Below are 19,714 nucleotides of genomic sequence, written 5' to 3'. Positions count from 1 at the left end.
TTAAACAGGTTACACCAAAAGTTTCTTAATAGAATAAACCCGTAGAAATGAATTTCAAAAAGTTATTAAATAATAAATGAGAAAACTCAATTTATAAAAAATGTTTGTAATACAAAATCAAATTATTTTCAAATAACCAGATTACGTGCAAGAAAAAATTACAAAATGCTAGTTGATAAGTTGTTTATATAGTTTTCTCATTCATTATAAAAGGTGTAAAAAGCAACTGTTATAGGATAATTACATGAAAATACATTCAATACCCTTTACGTTTTAACTTACGAAGATGAAATACGTAATCAAACCGATTACGTTTGATATCAGAACGAAATGCTAATAAAACTTTAAACCTGAACCGGCTAACAGCTGAATTTAGTTATGATATAAATTTAAAGGGCAGGGCTCTACGAGCTTAATTTACTATTTCTAACCGCCATATTTCAAAGGCCAGAGAATAGGAACACGTAAATTAGCAGGAAAGCGGCTTCACATGCAGAATTTTACTGCAGCACACCGAATTACGGAAACTGCATTAAGGTCATACTACCATGAAATAGAACAAGTTCCATTTTTCGAACGGTATTTAGTGCGACTTGACATCCCACAGATTGTCTCCAGCATAATCAGAAGAACCATTTCTTTTAGTTCCAGCATTATTTTTATTAATAATTGTGTGATTTTAGTGTGTTAATATACGTAAAAAATATATACTACTAATGCAAATTAAAAATCATTGGACATTAATGCGTATTCACAGAAATCCAAAATATCCCGAACAGTCGGATAGAAACAATGAATAGATAGATGAGCAAAAACTGAAGCTTGGTTAAAATTGAAGAAAGCTGTTGTCGGGGGAAAACTAATGAATTAAACGATAGGGAAAAAAATCAATATTTGTAGATACTACATGTTTTATACCAATAATTTAAATACATAATATTATTACAAAACTTCTACAATTTTTTTCCTAATGTGAACGTAGCAATTCAACTAGTGAACAATAATAAGTAACCAACCTTTCCCCCACGGAACAATGAGATGAGGATAATATGTTTGACAAATAAAGAAACTTTTATTCTTCGTAGCTACAAATAAAATACAAAATCTACAAAATATTGAATCAAAACAGTTTTGTATGTAATTAGTATTATTTTCATAGTTTTAAATTTACATATAAAAGGAATTCTCATCTTATAAACAGATCAACGAAACTAATATTTACTGAACCTAATTTTTACTGAAGATTTTTAATGATTTAGTTAAAACGAAAAAAATTATTTGTACACACACGGCTATTACCTTTCTAACATATTTTGTATTTTAATTTTTAACAATCAGTGAAATTGAATAAAAAGTAGAAAACCAGGTTTCTATTTACTGACTGCCGACAAGGACACGGTGCATTAAGGAATAGTTTGACTAGTTTTGGTTTGGCTCATTCAGGCACAAGCCCAAATTAGCCAAATGTCCTTTATATTTGTCTCCGGTACGGGGCTGAACGCACCAGAGTTGTTAGGGAGCTCGAGAGAGTGAATTTCTTTCTTGATCTGCGAGTCAACTGGAAGACTCGCAGAGAATGGACTATCGGGGCTAGATTCCTCCGTTTCCTCGCCTTGAGCAGAACGGCTGAAGGGGTATAGTAGAGTACCACTCCGGGTAGCTAGGAACCGCCTGGGTAGTTGATTGGCCGGAGGTAGGCGTATTGGCATGGAACCACGGTTAGTTAGTAAAGTAATGGTGATTTTATTAATGTTAGTTGTCGGAGGAACGACGACTGCACTGCCGAGGGTATGGACAACCACGCTGCCGTGAGGTGTTGCATTGCTTTGACGGGAGGCAATTTTGAATGAGCAAGCCGTACTATCGGTGGGATGGCGACTGCACTGCCGAGGGGATGCATTTCCATGCAGCCGGGAGGTGTAGCGGCATCTCGACGATGGTAGAAAGTGAAAGTAAATGTCACGCGGGTCTCTGCGATGCAGCTAAGTGGTAGTAGGAGGTCTGTCCGCCTCTCCCTGGTTGACCAACCGGAGTCCGTACGTGAAATCAAATCAGGGGTATGAATTAAAGTTGAATTCACCAAGGGAACTAGGAACAAATTTCGTTGTTGCGGAAAAAATTTTTGTGTTATGTTATTTATTCAATTTGCCTCGAATATTATGAGATATTTACACTTAAAATTGGGTCTATAAAGTGCAGCGAAGGCAAAGCCTACCAAGGCATTTAACATCGGTAGCATCTCAACGAGGCCTGGCTTATTACTATGAGATGTAAAAAGTTAGAGGGCAAAAGACGACTCCCGTTCAAGCCCATCAGGGCTAGGAACAAGGGGCGGGGGGAAAAGCGGCGACCGGAAGTGTCACAAGGTACGTAGGTGTCTTCCCCTACGTGGTTGGAATGACTACCGACAAACGTTGTAGGTTTTGATAGACTTATAGTAACATTATAATTGCCTTCGATACAATATTTTGACTTTGAGATTTTAAGATATTTCGTCGAACTACACGAGAACTTAATAGATGAGATCAAACGAACTAGATAGCTTGTGGAGCCACGCTACGCTACGCTCTCTCTGTCAATGCGTATATATAATATATATATATATATATATATATATATATATATATAAGTCGGTATTAAATTTCTCCAAATCATTTTCAGCCAAAAACTTTCATTATTATTACTGTTGCTGATATACTACAACAGAGTTTTTGATAGTACCTCACGATTCGCTGTCATGGAGAAGAACTGGGATGACGTCATTTTTTAAAGTTTATTCTTGTTTCTTTCATTACTCTACTCCCCGAATCCTATTTATTGCACTAAACGTATCGTTTGTATATTTTAAAGATAATTTTAACGATATCTAATGTATTTAGAAGGAAAATTAACAGTATTATTATTGCTAGTCCTCACTATAACTTACGACAAATGAAACCATTACATTTGGTATGACAACCTACGGTTTATTTGCCCTATATTTTACAGCCTGCATACTCTGGCTTAGGAAATCGCAGTGGTATGAAAATAAATGAAATGAAATGAAATCCAACTAGAATTCAATAAAAAAATATTTATAAAATTGAAAATCTAACCGGTAACAGATTCAATTTTTAAGAATAATTACAAAAAATAATATTAATTAGGCAGATTAAGATTTGTGCAATTCGTTTATCGATTTTTATTTTTTTTAAATTTAACAAAATAAATTTTCCTGAATAACAGAATATATTACAAAATTTCAGCAATAAAAGCACTTAGATGCAGCTGAATGATATCAGATTCGTATAGTAATATAACCAGTCGTTTCTATTACAGCGAAATTCAACATTAACAAGCAAACACACTTCATACGATAGTTTCCCACATGTAACTGGGTTACGTATTAAACGACATAGCTGGGTTACATCAACTGCAACTGAACCCCACTCACCATCTATCTATAGGCTACTTGCATATCCGACATAGGATACATACAAGTGGTACATTAATGTACTCAGAGAGCCCTTAAAACAGATTTATTCGTCTCTTCAATGAACAAACGTTCATCATTATATCATTACATTACTCCTAACAGTACTGCTGAGTACATAATAACATGAAGAGTTTGCAAATTCTGTTTGATGAGGTACATATTACGTAAGCGAATTCTAGAAGCCTGGCCCATCATTACGGAAGACTAAGCTTTAACATGAATTACTGAACTAGAAATGCAATGCTTGCATGTGATTTCCACTTCTAATTGATGATAAATAGTTAGTTAAAAGCTATTAAATCCATTAACAAAGCGGTTTATAAAATACTGTCTCTACGTCTGTAACGTTGATGAATGTTACATCCTCATCTTCTCTCCTAATATATCTCCCAATTCTCCTCATGGCTGAAATTTGAGTTTAATAATATATCTATTTAATGATATATCCGAAGAAAATTACGATTTTATCCAATTTAAAACATTTTTTGAAATTCAAAAAAATTCTTGAAATTAAAATAAGAAAATATGACAAAATCTCCTAGCATTCTTCTAATTGAATGGAGTTAAAATCAAGGATTATTCTACCCATAAAAATGTTAATTTTCATCTATGGCATTTGAACAATTAGATCTTCGAGTCAATTTTGGAGGATTTTGCCACTCACGAGACGTTTTACTACAAACGTTTAAAATTTTACGTATGCAGACGAGAAACACGTGTTACAAAAAAATATGCTCTATCATTCGTTCTGAAGATTCCTTGAGTGAGGATTTTTTTATCAATATTCTCTTCGAGAAACCATGTATTAAGGTTAGAAGGGAAAATAATTTTAGGAAATATCTGAAGATGGATGGTACCAATTTAAAAAAAATTAATTTCCTTTAAAGATTTGGGGAAAACAAAAACAGCAAAATGACGTTAGAGCTAGAATAACAGCTTCTATAAAATTCCTAGTTGATTGAATAACCTCTAAAATTAAGTTTTATAAAAGAAAATATTTTATATATATATATAAAACAGTAAAACTGGATTTTATACATGGATTATAGACAATTCCAAAAAGTAGAATGGAATATAGTTTAAACTCCTAGAGAACAGGATGTTTACGTCCAGCGGAGTAGTAGTATCAGGTAAAGTAGTAGTAGTAGAAGTAGAAAGAATAGGACACTAAAATAATTTTTTAAAGAACCGCATTTGGTAGCAAATAAGAAGTAGAAGACAGAAATAGAAAGTCTTTTTTTTCTGAAGGGATAAAGAATGACTTAAATAATGAATGGTGAAGTGGGCGACAAAAATTTATTTTAAAGACCGATGAAAGAGATACAGACATATGTAGGGAACTATTTAATCTTGTAGCGACTAGTAAGGAAGATAGCTGCAAACAGAAGGTGAAGGCAATTGATAAGTGTGCTATAACACATTACGCCTAAGAAGTTAGTAATTATTGCGAGATTTCAATGACAGGGATGGTTAATTTATTTTAAAGTTTTTACGGGAATTTCAATCAATTCTTTAAAAAAAAGGCGACCCGAAATTTATATTTAATTGGCTTCCATCAATTCATGCGCGTAAACAAGAATTGATATAAATTAAACAAAAATTTTTGGGAATTTCAATTCTGAAAACTGATGGGAATTCTAAATCAATTTATCTTATATTCCCGGGCTTTTGGATGACGTAGAATTTTAATACGTTAATATTAATTTAACTACTCTATTGCTAATACCGTGAATAAAAACTCTAATTGTGCATACAACATACAATTTTACAGAAATATATTTTGGGTTACAGATTGTGAAACTGGATATGCGTATCTTATCTGTACTTTTCGATCAAGTTAGTGGAAATATTTGATTTGCCAATGACGTAATGCTGAGGTTCTTAATTATACACATATAATAAAAAAAGTCGTCCTCACTGACTCACTCAGGATAACACTTCTATTTTCCGATTGATTAGAAACTTGAAATTAGGCAAAGGTATTTTTAAAAGTGGTAATTATAAGGATGGTGAATCTTTCAAAATATCAATATATATATATATATATATATAATAAATGGGAAAACCTTCATGACTTATACCATTTAACTGTGCATCTACTGAAAGTTAATTTTGCCATTTATTTCTTAAGGAGTCAACACGAAAGATAAGCAAAACATTATTCTGATTAACAATTGATAAAGGGTTAAAATGGGGATCCATAAGGTTAAAAATTCAGTATGTTACCGTGCGAAAAAGAGTAGTAGAAATTTAGATAGTATTGTACTACTGAATACAGGAGTATATAAAATTTAAAAGAAAATTACTAAAAAAATCATCAATGTAAGAAAACTTGTTAATAAAACTATAGAAGAAGTGATTTACCAAATGAATAATCTACAAGGTGAATTTACTTTATCAACAGTGTTAATTATAAAACATCAACCGCATTAATTTACGTAATGTAGTTTATAAAACTGTAATGAATTCAGTAATTAATTAAATATTAGAAACTAAGAGGTTATGTCAAATTTAAACAACACATTAAATTAACCTTTAAATTAATTAAACGGCTTTAACCGTATTAAATTAATAAATTATTCAATAGTAACTTAATAAATGTTCATTCGATTTAATCAAAACCACACATAAATTAATCTACATTATAATCAACCGGCTGCCTCAAGTCATTAATTATGGATCAAGTAAATTCCTTTTTTTATTATTTCCAATCATACACGTTAAGATGATACAATAATCTTATATTCTGGCGAATTAATAAAGATACCTGAACTTGAATCGTTGTAATTTAGTAAACAACAGTTAGGAAAAAATGTATATATCAAATTAAAGCCTTCTTTCTTTATCTGTTCAGCCTCCGAAACCAGTGTAAGGTATATAATGGTAAAATATGTAATATAGTGGTTAAGTCGTCATCGCAAATCAGCTGATTTCAAAGTGAAGAGTTATTAGGATATGAACCTTTCTAAAAGCAGTTACTTTTATACGGATTTGAATACTAGATCGTGGTTACCGGTGCTCTTTGGTAGTTGGGTTTCAATTAACCACACTTCCCAGGAGTAGTCGACCTGAGATTGTATAAGACTACATTTCACTCTCTTAATCAATCATACTCTGAAGTAATAACTTATGCTGGTTCTGGGGCAGGGAGGGAGAGAAAGAGAGAGACAGGATGAATGAGAATGATGTGCATGAATGAAAATGAATTGTAGTCTTATACAATTTCAGGTTGACCATTACTGAAATGTGATGATAATTGAAACCCAACTACCAAAGAACACCGGTAACCACGATCTAGTATTCGACCGAATTAAAGTGTGCCCTCATTCTACATCAATTTACTTCAAATAACCATAAAAGCGGTCTTTTAAATTTGCAGAAAACAATGAAATATCGAGATTTGTTCGCCGTTCTTTTGGTATATGCCAAATTTCATGCTCTATAAATTTCCCGAAATATAGAAATATGTGATTAATTATATTACAAATTAAAACTTTTATGGCTTCATTATTTTATCCTCTTTAAACTTTATATCGTTTTGGCGAAAAAAAATGTTTTAAAAAACAATAAATGTACTCTTAGTAATAAAAAAGAAAGGTTTCTCTACCGTACTAATATTTTGACACTAGCAAACAGTATAAACTTTCAGCTTAAGTTCAGCCCGGCGTAACCCACTCTTTAAGAAAATGCAGTCGTCATTTCTCAATAACATTAAAGACTTAAACATATTAAAATGCTTTATAAAGTCCATTTTACTTTGTTCTTTCATTTTATTCTATAATAAATTGCATAAAATAATTTTACTTACTTTTACATTCTACCCTACTAAACGGCATTTATATGTATGTCTGCCTGTGTGTGCGTCCCCGTTAGCTTAACATCGGAATGTTCCGATCACTAGCGGAAAATCCCGATTCGTTAGTACATGTCTCGTAGTAGTCAGGTGTAGACTTGTATTATTATATATCGATATATCGCTTATATATGTGAAATATTTATTAATAATATATTTTTTTATTTATGAGATTGTATTTCTTCATAAAATCGATTATTTATGTTAAGACTCAGGTTTCATTTCTTCCTTCTTTATTTGTAAAAATAGAATTTTCCACTATTTTCTTACTTTTTATATAAATTTTTCACTCTTTCTTTTACTGTTTATAAATTCTCACATTTTTTTGTTACTCTTATTAAATGAATTTGTCTAATTCTCTATCTTTAATCAGTCTTGTAATAATTATAAAATAAATTAATACATTTTATTACCGTAATTCATTCATTCAATATCATAGCAGATCTTAAAACACACTATTTTCGATACAAATAAATCGATACTAAAAATACTGTCAATTATCCATTTAGAATCGTATATATGATGTTTTTTTGGCCGTGAAGTTGCAATTAAACATACATACAGGCAAAACACGTGGATCAAATCAAATGGCAAACAATAAAGGTCAAAATTAGAAGAAACAATAATACTCAAAATTTAATAATTTTGAATCCTATATATCCTTCTTAGCGATTTATTGATTTTGAAGCCAACTTCTCTTTTCTTATTGTGTTAAAGAAAGTTAGTTTCGTATTACGATAATTTGTTTCGTAAATTGAATATAATATATAAGTAATAAATTTATTTATTTATATTTAAGCTTCCAGCTCTATTTGAGTGAATTTGCATATTGATCTTGATGAAAATACTGAGTGTGTAATCTTTAAAAGATGCCTAAACCGATGTAAACTAAATTTAATTGGGAAGATTTGCTGATATTTTTTCGCTTTTCCTTGATCAATTTTCTTAATTAAAAAAAAAAAAAAAACATTTTAACAAAGGACACATTTTTAATCAATTTTGGACATCTAATAATAGCCACCCGTCAGAGCAACCCGCCCAGAGGGCCTAGCTGTGGAGGTGTGCCGCAGGCATACCTTTGCAGCTAGTTTTATATATACTTTTATAGTTTTATATATATATTTATATATATATATATATATATATATAACTAATTTTATAGACAAACACCATTACTTATTTTACAATATTTCGTTACTAAAGCTGAATAATATTCTTATTCATATGAAAATTTAATCACTTTTCATAAGTATATATATAAAATATAAATGAATACCTTCTATCAAATAATATTAATTATAAACAAATGTTTATTTTACATTAAGGATTTGGGGATAAATCACTGTAGTAACATGGTAGTATTTTGATTATTTATGGATGATTCAACAGAGCCAAAATACGATTAATCTACAATAAACATAATTTTAGACATCAAACATAAGAATTATAATAAAAACATTTATCTACAATTGTATTTTACCCTACAGCGAATCTATGCATATTAGTCGCTGTAGTAGTGTAACTTTTGTTAATACTAAAATGTATTTAATTTAAATACCCGATATAGTTTTCGGCATTAAAAGTCTATATTACTGCTGTAGATAAAATACAGCAGAAATATTTCTAATAGTAGATCATGGATACCGGTGTTCTTTGGTGGTTGGGTTTCAATTAACCATACATCTCAGGAATGGTCAACTTGAGACTGTACAAGACTACACTTTATTTACAAATCATCCTCTGAAGTAATACTTTACGGTGGTTCCGGTAAAAGGGAGACAGTAATATTTGTACAGGATTCTGAATGAAGTATTTTGGTGATATATACATCGATGTTTATTACATATTATGCAGTCGCGGAGTACTCATCACCCTCATGCGAATAAAACCTTACAATCTGAACGAAAAATGTTAACAACACAAAGGGATTTACAAAATAAACATTATTGTAATGTTATTAAAATGGTAGCCTGATTTCTTAACAAACTAGACAACATTTTTTCCTTCTTTCCTCTTCGAATTAATTCTTTCTCAATGTTCTGACAGATATGTAAACTCGGTATTTTGAAATCAAAACCACCTACATAATCTTAAACTAGTTTTTTTTCTTTTTAATTAAAATTTATTACAATTACACACGAAATGGAAATAGTATCACAATTTCTATCGTGCAATGGTACAACTAAATATTAGATACATTTCAACAATCTGTCCACAAAGTAGAGCAATAGAACAAATGGACTGTCAACAACAGGCTTACATTAGCGGCAATATTGTATTGTTGCCATAGTTACGCTTGCAATTTTCTACCTAAATATGAATGATGACCACTTCTAAAACATAAATACAAATAACGAATGTTATCATATTAATGTATAAATACGTTTTTTATCATAAGGTGGTTGTGGTTAACACACTTAAAAACTAAAAAGTGAAAATTGATTAGATTGGCAAAGAAATATTTAAATTTTACGAATGTTACCAAAGTTAGTATAAAATTATTTTCAAAAATTCTTCTATAAAGCTATACGGCTAAAAAAATTTATCACTGCTAAAACGTAAAAATAGATAATAGTTATAATGGAGTTAAAATTTAATTAAAATCGTTATGATGAAGGTTGTAAGATAATATGATAAAAAATATGATTGTGGCCTATAAATTATGATCGAAATGTTTAATAAGGTGCATTTAAAAACCAGAAAGAAAAAATTTATTAGATTACAAATTTAAAATGACAATATATAAAATTTTCACAATATTTAATATTTCTGCTAAGATTATCAAAATTAAATTGGGTGTTATTTTCTGCCCTTCCTAGCATTGTCACACTAACAATCGTAGTTGAGGCGTTTTGAAGTACTTCCTTTCTCAAAACTATTTTACAACTGAATCTTCCTGTGTTGGAATGTCGAACAAATATCTATTTTAAGTTCAACCCACCCTCTCATCGCTACTGTCAAAGCCTCACTCTACTTTGTCACTCCCGCTTTAACGGTTATACAATATCTTGAAACTAATCCGTCAGCTTCTTTATTTTACTTACAAACAATTTTAATTATCTCCTGTCCTTTTAACTTTAGCTTGAATATTTCCATGTTTTCTACAGTATTTAAACGTTTTCCTTTTTTTTGCATAATGTAATAATTTCATCCATTTTATTATTTCATTGGGAATATGTCCTTTTTCTATCAAATGTGTTGCATAATTTGATTTTTTTTCGCATATATGACCTTATATATGCTTTAAATCTTGTTTTAAATTTTCGTCCCGTCTGCCCTGTATATATCGCGTTACATCACATTTTATTTGGTTTATTCCATTTTTGTTGTAGCAGTCTTTTTCTTCTATGTTACTTTTAAATTTATTCCAGATTGTTGTAGATGCAATTTATAATTATGTTATATTTCTTTAAAAAAAAACTTTTAGTTTATATATTTCTTTTCCCGTGAATGCAGATTTTGCCCGTTTTCGTTTTTCTTCTTTTGGTCTATTGTCGTTTTCTTTTTTCTTTTTCGAAATATTTCTTTAATATTACATTTTCACAATCATTATTTGCTATTTAAAAGATAGTATCTAGTTCTTTTTTGTACTCCACTTTACTTACAAAATGTAGACTATTACCAACTGGTGAAAATATCTATTTAATGCGAAATCTAATAACTTCTTGACAGTAATGGAAAAACAAGTTAACTGAATTTACTTCAAGCAAATAAACTTATTTCTAATGAATTTCAAAGTGTAAGACGGAGAAAGAACTTAAACTTTGCAACAACAGGAAAATCTTTCAATTACTTATTACTATGTCAGTCGTATGAATGTTAAATAAAAGTATTTTTAATATGTTATTATAAATACAGCAATTACATAAAATCGATAGGAACCTTTCCAAGAAAAGATAATTAATGACTTTCATAAGAGTATAAGGAAGTATAACATCATTTTATTTTTTTAATCGTGCATCTACTTTATAATTAACCTATTGAGTATACAAATCTTTTTGCAGGAAAAAGTATATTAATATTGTTATACAGTCATTCCGATGTGAATAGCTGTTGAGTGTTTAAGACATCTAAGGTTCAAGAAATACAAGTCCGATTTTACTTCCGAAATTTTTATGACGTTAATTAAGGAACAGAATTAGTGATTCTCTATTTTTTGACCTGAAAGATCGAATAAAATAGGTTGCAGAACCGTATCTGCAGTAGTTTTTGATATATTTGGGATGAAATCCAATCAGTCGGGGTAAAAAACTCTGTTTCTTGTGTTTGACGTACAATAATTTAACTTATAATTTTATAAGTTATAATGCTTGTTTATAATAGTTGAACGTATAAAGTTTAACTCTATTAAACTGTAATAAACACGTAAAACTTTTAAACGAAACTTGTAGATAATATAATTCTGAAATAATGATGTAAAATAAGTTAAACAAAACAAAGAAAAGTGAGAAAAATTTGGATTTCATTTAGAAACAGTACATTAGGACAAAGTGTATTGTACATATCACATTACCAAAAATATTCAAAAATGAGCCGCCATTTACAACACATTCCTTGGTACGCTTCTCAAAATGAATAACATATCGTGTATGCCTCTGTTCTAAATAAGGTCAGCATTAATTTTCTTTTAATTCACAGAAAATCTTCGCTAACGACAGCACAGTTCACAATACCCGATATACTGAGTATACCTTACGTTTTGTAAGGTACACTCAATAGGCATTGCACATTGTTGATCAGCGGATGTTATTTTATTGCTAACTTTGAAATAATAATTTTTCAAACAATTTATTGTAATTTTTCTGAAATTATTAAAAAATATTACCTAAGTAATTTTTATTTTACAATTGTGTAATTTCCAGTGTTTTTTTTTTAAATCTTTAAACAGGAATTTTTAACAGTATGTACTATTTTTACAAATTTCTCACATTACCAAAATAAAATTTGGATTTTGTTTATGTTAAAGTACTTTTCTGACACATGTGGTAGTAATGTACTGTTACTAAATAAAATTCGAATTTTTCTAACTTTTCTTTGTATTATTCAACCATCTTACACCATTTTGTTTAAAATTAAATTTTCAATAAGTTTTATTTAAAAGTTTTATTTATTACCCATTTAACAAAGTTATACTAAGTCAAATTGAAAAAACAGGGTTTGACCACCACTTATTCGATTTCATCCTAGTGTTTTCAAAAACTACGTCAGATACGGTTCTAGAATCTATTTTATTCGATTTTTCCGGTCATAAACCATAGAAATCATTAATTTTGTTTCTAATGAAGTCATAAAAATTTCAGTACGGCCTTATTTTATCGGGGTAGGTGAAATCCGAGCGAAATCTTTCACTAGCCGTGACTCGCAAACGAAGCATTTTAAGATATATGTTTTTTTCCATTATTTTCACGAGTAGAATAGATTATGAAAGTCCCGGGAGAACTTCGTGGTACATCCTGTATGTAGTTTTCTTTTATATGTGTTTAAATTTATAAAAACCAGAGCAGTAGGCTATAAATACATTAATATTCAAATATCCTAATTCATGCAAATTGTTAGAAAAATCACTAATAGACTATGCAAAACAGATACAAAACATACATCCATAGACACCAGTAAATGCGTCATGAATATCTTGATGCAATATGCCATTATGCTCATTTACATTTTGATGGAAACTGGGATAGACATAATACATGTTTCAGTAAATTTTATATAAAATAACAGGTTCAATAAAATTTATATCCAATTTAAATTCAATAGGGTTATAAAACTGCCACAGATTAGTTTTATTGGTTTAAACAAAATTATTACAATTATAGAAATTAACTTAAATTAATTAAAAGTAACTATCCAAACCTGACTTGCTTTAAAAGTGATATAAGGGAAATAAGGTTTTGTTTCCATATCTTACAGCTAAGAAAAACTAGAAGATTATCTAATTTGTACCAAACTTTACCTTAGATTAATTCCTTATCAATAAATAGAATAAAACATCCCATCTGAGTAATTACTGATATCTTGTATAACGATGACAATTTCAATTTTCTATACTCCAATTTAAAAGCATGTGGATTGTAAAAATAAAATCATTTCCTTGACTTATAAAAAGAAACGATATTTTTAGAATTAGAGAATAAATTAAAAAAAAAACCTACATATATCAACAATTGCTTACCTAGAACACAAATAAATTTAAAAAGTTGAGTTAAAGAATGGAGAAATCAGTGTAGGAAAAGTATTATAGCATGTTACACAACAGCAAAATAAAAATTACAAAAGTACTATTTATCTAAGCAACGTAAATCACAGAGAGGGATAAAATTAACAACTAAGTAATGCGGTAAAAAAAGAAACAACTTTTTAATTTTAATGATAAAAAAATTTATTACAAATTATTTTTTAAAACTCCTACTAAAAAAATCAGTTTTTGTTTACTCCAAACCAGGTACCAGAAAGACGCAAATTTCATTCTTAAAAAATGTAAAATAAACTATTGTAAAGGTGTAGTAATAGTAATTAAGAAAGTATAATTATTAAATTCAGGTTTAACTCATTTAAAATAACAAAAGCGCTCTTTTCTAATATTTGAGATAAAATTAAAAAAAAAAAAGTCGTATTGTGAGAAACATTTCGGTTATTTAGTAATTTTTAAGTACGTGCCGTAGATTGAAAATGAATATTCTGTAAAAGAATATAGAAGTTAAAATCTTACGACCAGAAAGGTTGCAAAAATCTCAGCACTGGAGAATTGCTACCACTTGTGCAAGGCAATACCGGGCAATAGTAATGTTTTCACCGTAAACTTTATTGTCGTATAGCATTATACGTATTACGTGACTTCGTTTGCAGTTTTGAGGTTTATGTCTTTTTCCTGATAATGTAGAATTATAAATGTTTTCAGAAAAATTTTCAACAGGAATATGAATAACTATAGCAGAAACAGCATTAGTTGTGCGATCTGTGACCGTTACAAATTGCCGCTACAAGTTTAGTGCACACGTAAAACGAAAAAACAGGGTAAGCGCAATTAAATATACTCGTTGGAAATCATGAAATTCCTACCGTTCTTATTCATTTCGAAGTGGTGATCATTTTTTTACATCAGTGGCACATTTTTTCCTTTAACTTTCGTACGTCAATGTTTTAAACACAAAATTGATGTATATATATTTTAAATAAGTCTTTAAAAGTGTAAAGACTTTTCTTAAAAATTAATGTTACTTTCCTGTCAAATTATTTTACTGATACAGAATTTAATTTCAGTTTTTCAAATATAATCATAAAATTTTCTTGAAAATTTCGTTAACAAATAAAGCTATTTCAATAAATGTAAAAGTAATATATAATTGTCAATAGACAGTTCCACTAAAGAAGAAGAAAGAAATGTGTAAATTTTATTATCAAAACTTGTAGAGAATTTAATTCTAAGAAAATTGATGTAATAAAGTCTATGAAAAAAATAATCAACTTTTATTATTAAAAACGAAACAGAACAATGTTATGAGTTTGTAAAAATAAAAATATAAAAACTGTTTTTAGTACAGTAAATTTAGACCTTTGAAAAATACTTTAAAAAAAGTACTATCTGCCATTATACTGTATTATTTTTGTAGACTCCGGGACCACCGTTAGGTATTGTTTCTTAGGATAAAATGAAATGAGAATTTTGTAGCGTGAAAATGCCATGCCTGACCGGGATACGAACCCGGGAGAAATCCCGAAACGCTCCCACTCGGGCCACGGCGGTTTAAAGTGTATTAATTTACAATAAATGTTCAAAAATTCACTGAAAAAACCACTGATATCGATGAACGTTTCATCTCGTTTTCTTACATTTTCTGTCGCCAACCTAATCTCTTCGCATTCCTTGATGAGGACAGAAGAATTATAAATGCGAGCGATTAGTTATCACTTATGTCTACTTTTTTTCAATAAAGGAAGTAACGTCCAGTGACCGGCCCTCCACGTCGTATCCATTTACCAGTAAATTATTCTAAGAGAATTTTCTTACTTCATTCGTGAAATATGTTAGTGATCCATAAAGTTCAAGTACACTTCAATTCGATTTTCTAATGAGAAATGTTCAAACACTGTAAGAAATTCATTGTTTAAAAATTAATAAAAATTCTCCCCGTGACAAGTTGTTTTAGTATGAAAGGCCCTGTTAAATGGTTGTCGATTATGGCACACCCAAACGTTCACCGAAATTCGTCGCTGGGAGTTTTCTTCAGATCATCAATGGGAATTTCGTACGTTGTTTACGCCATTACGGGTAAAAGTAGTTTTCTCCGAAAACAGTATCAACGGAATTAGGTGACAATTATTGTTTACCCACTGACAAAACTGCAGTCGTCTAGCATGATCACCAACCCGAAGATGTTGAACTTTCTGAAAATGACAATGACCAGTCCGTCAGCAAACATCTTCCAAAATATACTTTGCGAAGTGTTGAGTCGTGTAGAAATTCTTTGCGTGCTCGTTGTAGGACTAAGTTGTACCACCTGAAGAATGTTTTCCCTTTCATCACTATGAACTGTAGCATTTTTAGTGAATTTAATCAATTACTATCAATTTAATCAATGCGAAATGCTACGCATTTTTTAGTCGTTTAACAAAGTTATTGTACTTAAAATCTAAAAAAAACCCTGTTTTTGGTCACGAATTTTTCTGTTTTACGTTGGATATCATGAAAACTATGGGAGATACAGTTGTGGATCCTATTTTATCTAATTCTTCAGGTCAAAAAAACATAAGAAACCAGAAAGTTAAAACCTTATATAACGCCTTAAAACTTTCAGTTTGATCTCATTTCACCGGGAGAACCGAAATCCGGGCGAAATGTTTTGCTAGCTATAACTTGATAACAAAGCGTTTTCGTTCATATGTTTGTATTACATTTTTTTCCTTATTTCAAGCTCTAGAATCAGTTACCTAATTATTTTCACTTCTTTCTTAATCATCCTGTAAAATCACTTTAAGGTTGAAATATAATGCAGACACGTACGTAAAGGGAGAACTAACTTGTACAAAGCGACAGGCGCTGCCATCCTTTAGTTTCAGTCTCCTACTACTAACGTTCCAAAACTCGTTGAACCAAGCCCTCTGATTTTCTGCCAGTGGCCGTTAATGTGGAGTCGCGTACGCCAGCCATCTAAAACAACGCGCAGTGATTGAATTTTTAACAGCAGAAAAAGTGAGCACTAGTGAAATCACTGTCGTCTAAAAGCCATTTATAGTGATGAAACTGTTGGTCGAAGTACTAAATGTAGATGAACAATAAAATTTCATGAACCAGAAGCTGATAAAGCGAATACGGAGGATGATACTCGCAGTTTTCGACCATTTTTTGTGACCGATGAGTCACAGAATCACAGTAGAGTTTATCACAGGTAGATAAACTGATTGAAAATGACTGTCGCATCGCAAAACAACGGATCGCCACCAAGAAGGGCATACCGAAAGAACGAGCAGGAGATATTTTGCACAATTTGGGTATCATGAAATTTGTAGTGGCTGCCACAAAAGCTCACAAAAAATACAAACAACGACGAAGGTATGTCATACACAGCTTCTAAAAAGTTATCGTGATGAGGGATAAGACTTCCTTTTCAATAATATGAAAAGGGAAATTGAGTTCATCAAAACGACCCAGCAGAAAATAGCACAGCATGGAATATTTCTACCTGAAAGTGTTCTGGAATTCCAAACTAGTATACACGACTGTACACCTGGAAGCCGGGTCGACTGTAAATTCTGTGCGATACACATAGACATTGATACACTTTAGGTAGCGTGTGTGTCGTGTTCGACTATCCATGAATCCGATAATTCTGCAAGAGGATAATTCTCGACACATACACGAGCACTTGTAAATTTGAAATCTGAACCTATTCTACATTCTCAATAATCATCAGATTTAGCATCTTGCAATTTCTACTTTTCCGCAATTACAGAGGGATATTTCATTTCACCACGGATGATGAACTGAAGGACGCAGTAATTTGTGGTTCAAGGAAAGCTCACCAGGATTCTTCATTGACGGAATGAGAAAATTACTACATCGTGAGATGAAATGTTAAATGGTGACTACGTGGAAAAATAAACGTAAGTTTTTGTAACGAATAAAATGTAGTTTTACGTCATATTTGTTTCATTTAACTTCTTGATTTGACATCTAACAATCATATAATGTAATATTATTATTATTTGGGCAAATGAAATAATTAAATTATTACGTTTTTAAAAAAAAATTAATTACTTTTACAAAATTAATGTAGCACAGCAGTAAAATTTATCAATAAATAAATACATAAATGGATAAACACGTTCCAAATAAGTTACTTTAATTCAATAATTGAAAGTAACCACAAACTTCACAGAGAATTCGAATTAAAACAATACAAATAGAATTTCAAAATTACGACACACTACCTAAACCAATTTACCGTGTTCATATTACAGTAAAAACAGAGACCAATTGAATTAGCAAAAACAATCAACCGGTGAATTTAATTTATACGTAAAAACACACTGTATAAACATATTGATATTCGAAAAATTCAATAGAACTAAACAAATTAATTTACTTGTATTAATCAATCACGTTAAATCTTAAAAAGAATAATTACTATTATCGTTGAAGATTATTAAACGACGAAAAAAATCATCTATTTAATAGCATTTAAAAATAAATTAAAATCTTAATTTTAAATTGAATTATTATTATTAATAAAAAGAAGTTGTAAAAAGGTATCTTACGTCTTGCTTCCTCTGCTAGCGACTGAGTTAAACAAACGCCAATTATACATATGTATATATTATATTAACTTTCTGATCAGCATTTTTTATGGTATGGTATATATGAGTATATACAGGGTCATTCACGGGAACCGGATGTTTTTAAAATAATCATAAAAAATTGAATATTTACTTTAAAAAAGTTTTATTGGTACTGAAACACTTGTTAAATCAAAGCATTTGTTACTTACTCATGAACGAAAAATTATGTCCAGCAAGTGATGTCCATTTTGGGCAATACATTGTTGTAGCCTTTCACGGTAACCGGCCTCAATTCTTTGCAGCATGTCTACATCAATCTGGGTGACGTGATGACGAATTGCGATCTTTAGGTCCTCCAATGTACGCGGTTTATTGCCGTACACACGCGATTTCAGAAACCCCCACAGAAAAAAACCACAACTACTCAAGTCGGGGGACCGAGGGGGCCAAGGAATGTTGCCGAATCTGGAAACGATCCGTCCCGAAAACAAGTTACGGAGAACAGCCATCGTTGCCCTCGCTGTGTGCGCTGTAGCTCCATCCTGCTGGAATAACACATTTTTGAAAATTGATTCCCCGGTTTCGGAACTCAGGGATGAAAAACGTATTCAACATCGCAATGTAACGATCAGCTGTTTCAGTTACGGCAGCGTCATTTTCTTCAAAAAAATATGCTCCAATAACACCGACCTTTCCTATTGCACACCAGACAGTCACCTTTGGGCTATGAAGTGGTCTCTCGTGAAGCTGATGTGGGTTTCTTTCTGCCCAATACCGGCAATTATGTTTGTTGACGAAGCCATTCAGATGAAAATGGGCTTCGTCGCTCATTAACAATAACAAATTTTCATTTTCTTCAAAATATATAAAAAGTGTAGGCTTAAACTGATGATGCTGACATATTGATGCGGCGATACATGAGGAGATTCCTATGACAAATATATGATAAGACAATAATTAAAATTATATATGTGTTTTTACTAAAAAATTACATTGTGACCGAATCCCACTGCCTTTGCATGGTACTACCTTCTTCCTCTAATAAAATCTACAAAACTGCTTTGCGACTATAATAAATATAGTAATTGGAAAATTAAGTAATAATACTGATTTTCTAATCCAGCGATAATCTAGTTCTCGTTATCTCGTTCTTTATAATACGACTCTAAATTTTCCGTTTTTTTTTTACCTTTATATCTTTTAAATAATACTTCCTTTCATTCTTCTTTGGTTCTTCAATTTCTATCAGAGAGATAAAAAACCAGCTTAACCTTGAGGTTAGTAAATATTTTCTGCAATGCATTATTAAAACATAACGTTTTTAAAGTTCTCTTTTAAGTTAAAACGATATTAACTGTATTGCTGAATTTTAATTATTATTTATTAATTATTGGATTATAGGAATTTAGCAATAGTGAATTTAAATAAAATCACTGACGATGTAAGAGACAAGGAACAAGTGGGAAAAACCTAAAGCAACTAATTTAAAGAAAATTAACATATCACAATTTTGCAGTTTTCTTTAACTATAAATACGTTTTTCATATAAAAAATATTCTCATTAAAAATCTTTCTAAAATCTTTAAAAATCTTACAATAAGATAGTA

At 30.5% G+C, this 19,714-nt stretch overlaps 1 protein-coding gene across 2 annotated transcripts in view; it reads right to left on the bottom strand.

Annotated features, from left to right (window-relative positions):
- Positions 1-19,714, bottom strand: part of oaf (BRICHOS-like domain-containing protein out at first) — a 701,440-nt gene that overhangs the window by 89,147 nt on the left and 592,579 nt on the right. The window contains exon 5 of one of the 2 annotated variants that reach the window (XM_075368482.1): positions 9,584-9,661. The exons of the other annotated variant lie outside the window; for it this stretch is intronic. Within the exon in view, the coding sequence (XP_075224597.1) occupies positions 9,639-9,661 (23 nt within the window). The 3' untranslated portion in view covers positions 9,584-9,638. Of the gene's footprint in view, positions 1-9,583; positions 9,662-19,714 lie in introns of those variants that run through there. 2 annotated transcript variants of the gene reach the window in all.

Source organism: Lycorma delicatula, chromosome 6 (genome assembly GCF_047948215.1).
Source record: "Lycorma delicatula isolate Av1 chromosome 6, ASM4794821v1, whole genome shotgun sequence".
Classification (NCBI taxonomy): domain Eukaryota; kingdom Metazoa; phylum Arthropoda; class Insecta; order Hemiptera; family Fulgoridae; genus Lycorma; species Lycorma delicatula.
Note: the sequence above shows the minus strand (reverse complement) of the source record. Positions and strands in the feature narration are given on the sequence as shown.